At 39.1% G+C, this 10268-nt stretch overlaps 1 protein-coding gene across 3 annotated transcripts; it reads left to right on the forward strand.

The window, feature by feature from the left end:
* Positions 1-3435: 3435 nt before the first annotated feature.
* ifi44g (interferon induced protein 44g) lies at positions 3436-9847 on the forward strand. Of its 3 annotated transcripts, none has more exons than XM_028587716.1 (9): positions 3436-3514; positions 4735-4898; positions 5288-5395; positions 5921-5972; positions 6110-6305; positions 7309-7461; positions 7987-8158; positions 8429-8529; positions 9414-9847. In XM_028587716.1, exons 2-9 carry the CDS (start codon positions 4808-4810, stop codon positions 9603-9605), a joined length of 1065 nt encoding a protein of 354 aa, XP_028443517.1. In that variant the 5' UTR covers positions 3436-3514; positions 4735-4807; the 3' UTR covers positions 9606-9847. The 3 variants fall into 3 exon arrangements, with proteins under 3 accessions (XP_028443517.1, XP_028443515.1, XP_028443516.1); XM_028587714.1 differs by lacking the exon at positions 3436-3514 and adding an exon at positions 3541-3851; XM_028587715.1 differs by lacking the exon at positions 3436-3514 and adding an exon at positions 3541-3851 and having other exon boundaries at positions 5924-5972.
* Positions 9848-10268: the final 421 nt, after the last annotated feature.

Here is a 10268-nt window from a genome sequence, read left to right on the forward strand (position 1 = left end):
TACAGCCATTATTTAAAAGTTTAAAAGGCCATTCCTGCTATATAACCAGCTCCCATCTTGTTAGTGATTGACCCACAGGATTCATTCATTCATTCAAGGGGAGAAGCAATGCTTACTTGTTTTTTTGAGGTGGATAAAAAGCTAAACAATCATGAAAAGCAGGCGTAATATCTTCTACTTTTTTGAGATACAGATTATTAAACTGTGTATGTTAATTTCATCCTCCATCTAAATATATAAAATGAAAAGCACAAAGTTTTCTTATTTTCACGAATGCTAAATCAATGTCTGACTTTCATACTGACTGCAAAAGCAAACAACATTTTAATGAGCTGTTTTTGTCCTTGCCCTCTCCTCAACTCCAACCTGTTTCACCCAGATCACTGCAGTGCTTTAACCCTCACTGCACTTTGAGTTACAAGGCTGCTGACACAGAGAGAGAGAGAGAGAGAGAGAGAGAGAGAGAGAGACACACGTTGTGTGTCACCCAATGTGGAGTGGGTGTGCGGTGTTACCTATAACAGACTGCTGTGTCACACGACTACATAGTCAGCATAGCTCCCTGTTTAGACGGCTCACCCCCTCCTCCCATGTGCAGCTCTCCGCTCCACAGATATCAGCTGAGTCAGAACTGGATCTGTCTGAACTCCCTAAACTCACAGCCCCAGATAACGATGAGGAGGAGCTGCTTTAAAAGGTGTCAACCATCAATAAATCATCCCTGTATGTAAGATTATATGGCATATATGGCCATATGATTATGTTTCTATGTAATGTTTTTTTGGTGGGGTTTAAGGAAAATGTTCACCACAGATGGCATATTTGATTAATTTACATTGTCTAGCTTACATCACCATTAAATCTTCTTAAAAGGTGTCTGCTATCCACTTCTATGCTTACATGTACATTAATAATAACTTTTTTAACATGCATGTCTGGAAACGATCATATAGTATAACCGAAAGACAACCGGTCAGTCGTTTTTTAACCAAACCAGGCCGCAAAAAAACATTTATTATCCATAAATATCACATGCAGGACTCATGACCTCAGTATTTCTAAAAGCCTGCCTGACCACAGCCCTGATACTTCCACAGGAGTGAATTAAGTGTATATTACATAGATTTATTCACCTGTTTTCTGGTTACAGGACAGTTAAATCATGAGGTCTGTTTTGCACAGTTACTGTATTTTGGTTTTTGCAGATAACCTATAAAATAGTGTTTGCTGTCAAGCCACCAACTGTACAGTCACTTTTAATGACACCCAGTCATGACCTCAAGGCTGCAGCAGGTTGTATTTTTGATTTGGGTGTTGCCTTCAGAAAATTAGGCAGCTCCATCTATAACATTTAATTGATGTGTCAGACTCGAACGTTGCATTTTTCTGTTTGGGAACATTAAGTAAGCAAGGTTTTCCTACCGGTTTTGGATCTCCTAACCTACCCCTCATGTCTACATCCAAACAGCAGCTCAACATCTCCCAGTCTTTCTGCGGAAATAAAAACTATTTTGCTGACAGCTAAAGCTTGGCGTGGCCACAAGGTCATAAAGATAGCTGAGCCTTGTTGTGGGCTGTTATTACGCCTGATCAGTCATAGGTTGCTAGCCAAAACAGCCCTGATAAAGCAGCGCTGAATGATTGACGACCTACCTAAAAGAACCTGCAAACTTTTTTTCCTCATGTTTATTTAGCTTTAAGGGATTTATCCAAGTAAGCATTGTCCTTTCAACTTCACTATCGTGAGAAAATTTTGTGGTTACTACGATTAATATGAGTTTATTTGTTATTGATAATAAAATATATGTCCTTTGGCAACTGGATCCAATGAAGCCTGATTAATTCCCCTCAATTTAGTCAAGAGTGGTGCTAAAAACATGGAGATAATTGGGTGATTCTTACCAAGTGAAGACCTGATAGATGTTATCTGCTGCAGGATCCCTGCAGGGCTCACTGGACCTGGAGCTGAATCTGAGGCTGCTTTGATGATGGTGGAAGTGGGGCACAAACACTAGAGGGTAAATCAGACAGGCTGAAGTGAACACTAAAGGGGAGCACTAACAGGAACAACAAAAGTCTTCTGACTGTACTGACAAAATGGGAATATACATAGCCTATATATGGAGAAAACGTGTATGTGACCTTTTGCTAAGCTTCAATTTCTTTCATTCACATTCAGAGCTGCAAAACTAACCATCTCTCAAACAAGCCAAAGAAACAAATACAAATAAGCACAGGCAAACACACAAACACACACGCATGCACACACTGCAGACACACACACACACACACACACACACTTGTTCTTATCCAGGGAATAGCAATCACCACCATCAATTACAGTTGAATATTCAGTTATTTAAAGCTATTGAGTGATTGTGTGTAACAATGTGTCAAATTTTCCTGGACTGTAGAAGTTTCGGATGTCAGGCTATGGGGTCTCCCAGTAAAGGAAAAGAGAATAAAGGGTGGCCACAGGTTGACCTCTGCTGTCAGCTACTAGGTGAGCATCTACAGCTACGAACACAAGACTAGAGCTCTCTCTAGTGGATAAGATGAGTAGAAACAATAGAAACATATACTGTGAGATGAGTAGAAACAATAGTTGTTAAATACATGTCCATATGTTTCTCATGTCTGTATATTTTTCAAGAGAGGGAGGGAAAGGGAGATGCTTTTTTAATCTTTTTTACTATTAATGCAATTGTATAACAATTCAATCAAATTGTGTTGTGAAAGACAAGAAAATATGGATGAGCATTCCTATTGAAGCCCTGCACTCATGTTAAAAGATGTTAACCTAACATTAGGCCTTGTAGTTGGTATCAGGTTCTGCCATCATGAATCTACTGGTCCCTCTGACAGGCTACCACTCTCTAGCCCAGACCTAACAGTGCCCTGAAGCTGCCGTTAAATCCTACACTCACCCAAGCAAAGATCAGATACTCTGCATTAATTTACTTTTTTTTATTTTACTATTTTTATTTCATCTGCTAAACTACCAAGACTGGCCCCACTGCCTTGATGAGTAATATTCATCTGAATACCATGATAGCCTGTTCAGGAGTCAAGCAGTCATGCCTGCTTATCTAGCTCTCAAATAGAACAGTTATATCAGAAACCTTGGCATCTGATATTTGCTCTTAAAAACCCTACCCTACATGCCTCTGCTGTGATGTCCACCAACACAGTCCTACCTTTACATTTCCCCTTTCTATGAGCAGCCTGTTGTCCTTCTCTGATGACTGTATGTTCCATACACTTATAAATTGCAGTATTAAAACTGTCACCCCCTGTCGTGTAGCTAAATGTGTTAGCCTAGATGAAGGGCATACGTTGGACAAGTAAACTCATTTGACATGTCATAATTTGCACTAAAGTTTGAGGATGACCCATGTACCTAATTAATACCTTTGTGAAACTAACACTGGTATCCTCCCCCTTTTTGTAGCAATTATCCATATGTGTAAAGGGGAGGTCCTAACTAGGAACTGCACATTAAGCTTCACAAAAGGTAGAAATTGTTGCATGGCTATTGTATTTTATGCTTAGGCTACTGTCATGAAAATTCCCTTGATATTCAATTATTAATGTTTTATTCGTTGAATTGAACCTCATTAAGAAAACTTCAAGTACTAGCCAGTGTTAAAAGCAAAATGTTCATGTTTGTTGTTTTTTTGTAGAGCAAGCTAGCGTCGTGCACCAGCCTGCTTCTGTCTGACAGTTTAGGTTTCATTTTCTTTGAAATGAAATCTTCGGTAAATATTTCCCCGTCGGTCCTTTAACGCTAGTTGTTGTTATTCGCCACGTCTATGCAGCGGCTATTATATGGAGAAACGCAACAAATACAGGTAACGTTAGGTTATATTTTAGACGCAACGTTAAGTTACACAGGTAATATGTAACGTTAGCAACGTTTAGTTTCATTAAAAGGGTGGCAGTTAAGATTATAATTTAATGACTAACCTGCTGTGGTCAAAAGTTAACTTTTGACCCGTTTTGGACTGTGTGGGAGACGATCCCCAGCTTTGTAAACTTTCTTTAATGCTTGCAGCCACTCCAGTTTGTGTGATATTTAAAAAGCAAGCATCAACTAACGCTAGATAGCTGTCTGAACGTTAAATTGAGTTAGTTTCAGTTGGTCAGTAAGATTGTGTAGGCGCTAGCTACATTTGTAATACAAAGTTAATCTAAATGTATAGATTAATTCATTCTATAACCTCCATTAAAAATCTCAGTGTCAGTCTGTGTAGAAAATAAGCTACTTTTATATGCGTCATATGATCATCCAATATAACCAATATAAAAGCCGCACATTGGAGTATACTCACTAGATAGTCTCGCATTGCCAGACCTACAGTGCATACATAAGTTACACAGGTAAAAAAAAAAAAAAACGGTCTGGGTTTACAACCGACTTGGGCTACAAAGCTGGACGTAGCGACGCTGCAAAATAATCTCAGTAAGGAACTTGTTTTAGTGGAACATTTGCACTTTGCGAAAGAAAACGCCACATAAAATATTAAATGAATTTAACGGTTCAGACAACGTGAACTATTTAAATTAGCTGGATTGCAAAACTCTCTGGGACTTGGATTTCTCCATTTCAACAATGCAGTTGTTTTAGGTCACATATATAGTATTTTAGGTGCTTTAACCAAGAGCATTCAAGTTCATTTATGCTTCGTTGGTTTATCTATGCTCCCCCCGCTGATGTATGGTTTTCCCCATCAGCTTCGGCGGCGGCTCTACAGTTGCCCCACCCACCCCCTCCGCTCGATTTACTTCAGCCAAACCTGGTGTCAGCATGGCAGCGGGTGCCAAAGATGCTCTCAGCACACTTACAGACGTCAGTTCAACAGAGAGAATGGAGAATAAACCATTCTTTACATTCCCAGGTAAGCTAAGAAAAAGCTTGAATATTGTGAGCAGAGGAGTCTCTAGTGTCTGTATTCAGTGTCTACACTTGTGTTAAATGTTGTGCAAACTTTGTGTGAGAAGTTGAAATCATTAAAAGTTGAGAAAATGCAGCTAAAGCATTGCATCACTGCATACCAGTAATGTATTCAAACAAAGAAGAAAAACTGTAACTTCAACCAGATGATACAATTCCAAAGAATTACAGAACTGTCCATTGATTTCCTACATTTTTAAAATAATAATAATTACTTGGATGATGCCTGTTTTCTGACAGTCTAGTCCGGTCCCTAAACCAACCTGTGACTCTGGTCTGAGACTTGCAGAATATTTTTGTGCCAATAAACTTAATATCCCCCAATCTTTACAGCTACTTTAGCAAAACCTGTTATCAGCACAGCAGCGGGCGCCAAAGATGCTCTCAGCACAGTTACAGATGTCAGTTCAACAGAGATCAAACCTTTTTTTCCATTCTCAGGTAAGCTATTAAACTGTCAATGATCAGCACTGCCACTGAAAATGTACTTTATCGGTTTTCTCCTTTGTTTGGATGCTTGTAAAAAATAATTTGTAGGCCCAGTTTGGAAATGGGATACACAATTGTGTTCCAGTTTCCCAAACAGTAAATGCCTGCTTGAAAAATTGATGGTTCAATTGAAAAAAAAAAAGATAACGCTGGCAATTGATTTCTTACATGTTACAAAATCATTACTTTGATTATGCCTGCTTTGACATTTGCTGGACACATCTCTCAACCAACCTGTCTCATCAGAATGTTTTTGTGCTAATAGACTCCACTGTTGCTCCTGCAAATATCTGGGTGTGACGTAACTGTGTTTTGCCACTTATCTACAGAATAAAAAAAACAAATTGAAATAACAAATGCAAGTAATTTAATAGTGAACTTTATTTTTATGCATTTACTCTTCAGAAGAGGTGAAACATAGCAAATGCACAATATTCATTACTCTTAAACTTAACTTAACTCTTAAACCCTCCTCAGCAGCTCAACCAACATTGGAATCTCAATGGAGAGACATGGAGTGGACAGAAGAGTGAGTAAAGCTGTGAACTTCAATTGAGTCAAATTTGTAATTATTTAAATTCATAGCAGTCAAATAAATATATTCCTTCTCATCTAAAGTGAAAAGAAAACCTTATGTTGAACACTATCAACTAAATTCTAACCCAGGCAAAAGATGAGCCTGATGAAGACCATTAGCTCCTACAGGCCGATCTGTCATGAGGTGACTCGGGCTCGGGTTCTCCTCCTGGGCCCGGTCGGTTCTGGAAAGTCCAGTTTCGTCAGTTCAGTTCAGTCGGTGTTCAATGGAAGAGTCACCAACCGGGCCATGGTGGGCTCCTCCTTGACCAGCTTCACCAAGAAGGTACAAGTGAATCAGTAACCGAGAGAAATTACTAAAACTATTGGAATTTTCTTGGTGGTGGGAGTAAAATGAGCTGAAATTCACTGTCCGTCCATCAATCGTCTTAAGCTTATCCGAGGTCGGGTCGCGAGGGCAGCAGCTCCAGCAGGGAACCCCAAACTTCCCTTTCTTGAGCCACATTAACCAGCTCTGACTGGGGGTCCCCGAGGCGTTCCCAGGCCCCACCTAGTCCTGGGTCTTCCCCGAGGCCTCCTCCCAGCTGGACGTGCCTGGAACACCTCCCTAGGGAGGCGCCCAGGGGGCATCCTTACCAGATGCCCAAACCACCTCAACTGGCTCCTTTCAACGCAAAGGAGCAACTGCTCTACTCCGAGCTCCTCATGGATGACTGAGCTTCTCACCCTATCTCTAAGGGAGACGCCAGCCACCCTCCTGAGGAAACCCATTTTGGCCGCTTATACCCTGGATGGATGGATGGATGGATAAATTCATTGTTAAGTTTCTTAAAATGGGGAGATACTGAAAAGAGAGTGGACCTCATCTGGCATTTGAGCAAAACACTGAATCCCTACTGGATTCAAGAGGGTATCTTAGCAATTCATCCACAAAAAAAGCAAAAGGCCACTTTCACTTTCTTAGAGGTCTGCCACGTTGTGAAAGGCCCTCGGTGCTACAGCTACAGATGTGCCTGTACTCGTTGGACACAAATATCTTCAAGATCAGTTTAAAGTTTATTTGGAACACATCATCTCAAACAAAAATTAATTTTATTAAATTAAAAAATCAAACTTTGACAAAGACATCTTTACTTAATGTCCAATTACTAGCTTTTCTCAAGCTTTCAATCTTATGGTCTTTGTCAGTGAATGGCGTTTACATGGTTAACATGGAGACACTGAACAAGAATGTCTCAAGTTTGTTCATCAGAAGACCGTGTGGTGCAAACCTCCAATCAGCAGGTAGTCTGTTCCCATGCCTTCAACTTTCTTCTTGTTTGTGTCAGCTGCAGTCCTTCCACATCCATTGTCAGAAGGGAGAGGATCCTACTGGACTGGTGCTGTGCGATATTGTGGGCCTTGGGGGTGGAGAGATGACCGGACTGACCCTCTATGACATCCTGTCTGTCATTAAAGGTCATGTACCTGAGGGACACAAGGTGAGCAGAATCAGTATTTTAATATTGTAGTCTTTAGCTACACTAGCAGCATAGCTCTAAAGATGGCATTGTCGGTTGTTTGGTCCACCACTTTGGTTCAGACTGAAATATCTAACCAACCACCAGATGGATTGGCACATTTTATGCAGACACTCATGGTTCCCAGAGGATGCATCTTTGGTGGTCCTCTGGCCTTTCCTCTAGCGCCACCAGGAGGTTAACATGTGTGGTCTTGAGTGAAATGTCTCGACCATTATTGGATGGATTGCCATGAAATTTGGTACATGTAATTATGTTCCCCTCAAGATAAATTGTATGAAATTTGGTGATCAACTTACTTTTAATCTAGCGTTATCATCAGGTTAAAATTATTATTATTTAAATACATTGCTTTGATTTGACGTAACTAAATACCTGTACAACTAATGACATGCCCATTAGCCTCAGCTATACTTTTTGTTTAGTGCTATTTGCTAACACGCAACATGAGTTTTTTGAAAAAATCTCTTCATTTCTCTCTCCCAGTTTAGCCCAGATCAGCCAGTGAGGTCTGAGACTGTGGGCTATGTGAAGAAGCCAAGCCTCAAAGACAAGATCCATTGTGTGGCCTTTGTGGTGGACGCCTCCAAAATCCTGACCTACCCCAAAGGACTTAGCACCACCTTCCAGCAGCTCCGAGAGCACATTAGTGAGCTGGGTAAGAAAAGGACAAACAAGCAGTCAAACACAAACTGATTAAAGTCCCTTAGCAGAAAAAAAAATGGGCTTTGACATTTGACAAAGCTTTACTTCTGTCAGTTTTAACCTTAATGTAGTTTTTATGGTTTTGAATTTGATTTTCCGCAGAGGGGCTGATGTGCACAACAACTTTGGTCTTGAAAATTTCTTTAGAGATTATCTGAACGAAAGCGCTGTCAGTGACATTTTATTGCAGTGAAACCTTAATGACAGCATTGTATTCTGTTAGGTGTTCACCAGGTGGCTCTGCTGACCCACGTAGACCAAATTTGTCCAGAAACGGCCAAAGATGTCACCAAGGTTTACGAGAGCCGCATCATTCGGGACGTGGTATGTTGAAATAAACCATATGCAGTTTAATAAATGTTCATGTCCTGTAATTAAACACTCCAGTTTAATAGTCTATTAAAGTGAAAAGGAAGTGCACAACCCACATAACCATGAATGTAGTGCATGATGCAGACCTATTACCACTCACAATATTACAGATACAACATTTGCATTTTATTTTTAATTTACAAGATAGACTTTATTTTATGTATTACTATGGTGTGGTGTAACCTTTTAATTTCAGTGGGGGGACAGCTTTTCTAGGTAGTCTACAAATATGGATATAAAAATAAACAGGTTATTTTACTAAACACAAGTGGAAGAATCAGAAATATACAGACTGCTTGTGGCATATAATACAAAAATAGCCAAACTATACAGGAAGGTGAGATTACCATGCAGACTACAGGAGAGGAAGTGTGACCACAGTTTTGTTGGATAAATGGAAAAGTTGACTTTGGTGCTTATTATTTTTGCTTATTTAGGTTCACATTACCAGATTAAAATCCAAGAAAGGCTTGGATACCCAATTCATATGACAATTGGACAAATTATTATGACCTTCAATTTGAATAGATTAAAGTTAGTTTGGGGGTGTAAGGTCACAACAAATTACAGTCTGTAACTATGAAATGTGTCTAGACTTGCTTACATTTTCAAAAACAAAAAGAAGAATTACAAGCCATCAGATCCTTTTTACTTTGTGATTCTTCTCAGGATTATTTTCAAACTAAAAGTACTTCTGTGAGAAATAAAAAAAAAACGGCTTAAGATATTTTTTTCTGTCCTAATGTCACCCAATTTGACATTGTTCTTAACCAGCTGAAAGAAGTGATTACTGATGGTGTGAAAATCTTACAGTCAGGTCTTTGTGTGTTTTACAGATGAGTAAAGCTGGAGCTTTGTTAGGTATGTCCACCTCCTACATCGTCCCGGTGAAGAACTACTCGTCAGAGTTGGACCTGGATGCGAGCACTGATGTGCTTCTGCTTAGTGCGGTCGACCACATCCTGCAGTATGCTGAACTGTATTTCCAGGACAATACACCACAACACACAGGGCCAAAGAAAGACTAAAACATTAATTTCTGAGCTTTTGAAATATGTCTTTCAAACAATATTAATAAAGTCATCATTCACATTTAAATAACCATTTATTGTTTTATGTCAAATCTTAAAGAGCAACCTCAGATGAAGGATTTTGATTTCAGCCACTCCTAGTGGTTATATCAAATAACTTTCTCATAATGGTTTTTACAAAATTTATAATTGACAAAATGGTATAATTCAGAATAAAATCAGAAGTTTGTGATATTTAATTTGTAAGTGTGATCTGTTCTTTGATCCCAACAATTTCTACAAACAAAATACAGCAATTAGGCTGTATATGAAAGATTGCTGCATTCCCATACTTAGAATTTTCTCTTTCTGTAGTTAGGAATAAAGTGTATGAGTGGCCTGGACCTGTCATAGTATGATGATAAATATTCTCTCCTCCAGATGTCACATCTCTTTGGCTTTTATATTGTTACTGCACAGATAGTCTGCCTGTGCGATTGCTGATTTCCAAAGGGTGAAAACATATATTGTTTGTAAATGAACAAGACCCAAATAATACATGCACTCTATTTTGATCTGAATTAATTTAAAGTTTACAAATGTAACAACCCTTTGAAAAATCAAATGAAGAAAAAATGAAAAAATTCTCAATTAAAGGTTGCTCAAATAAAATCAATATTC

Source organism: Perca flavescens, chromosome 9, assembly GCF_004354835.1.
Source record: "Perca flavescens isolate YP-PL-M2 chromosome 9, PFLA_1.0, whole genome shotgun sequence".
Taxonomy (NCBI): domain Eukaryota; kingdom Metazoa; phylum Chordata; class Actinopteri; order Perciformes; family Percidae; genus Perca; species Perca flavescens.

Bases quoted from the DNA above. Each gene is read 5' to 3' on its own strand.
- ifi44g (XM_028587714.1), top strand. From the start codon at position 3,829: ATGGAGAAACGCAACAAATACAG. The intron at 7,462-7,986 runs GTGAGCAGAATC...TCTCTCTCCCAG, and splicing joins ATGTACCTGAGGGACACAAG to TTTAGCCCAGATCAGCCAGT. The intron at 8,159-8,428 runs GTAAGAAAAGGA...GTATTCTGTTAG, and splicing joins AGAGCACATTAGTGAGCTGG to GTGTTCACCAGGTGGCTCTG.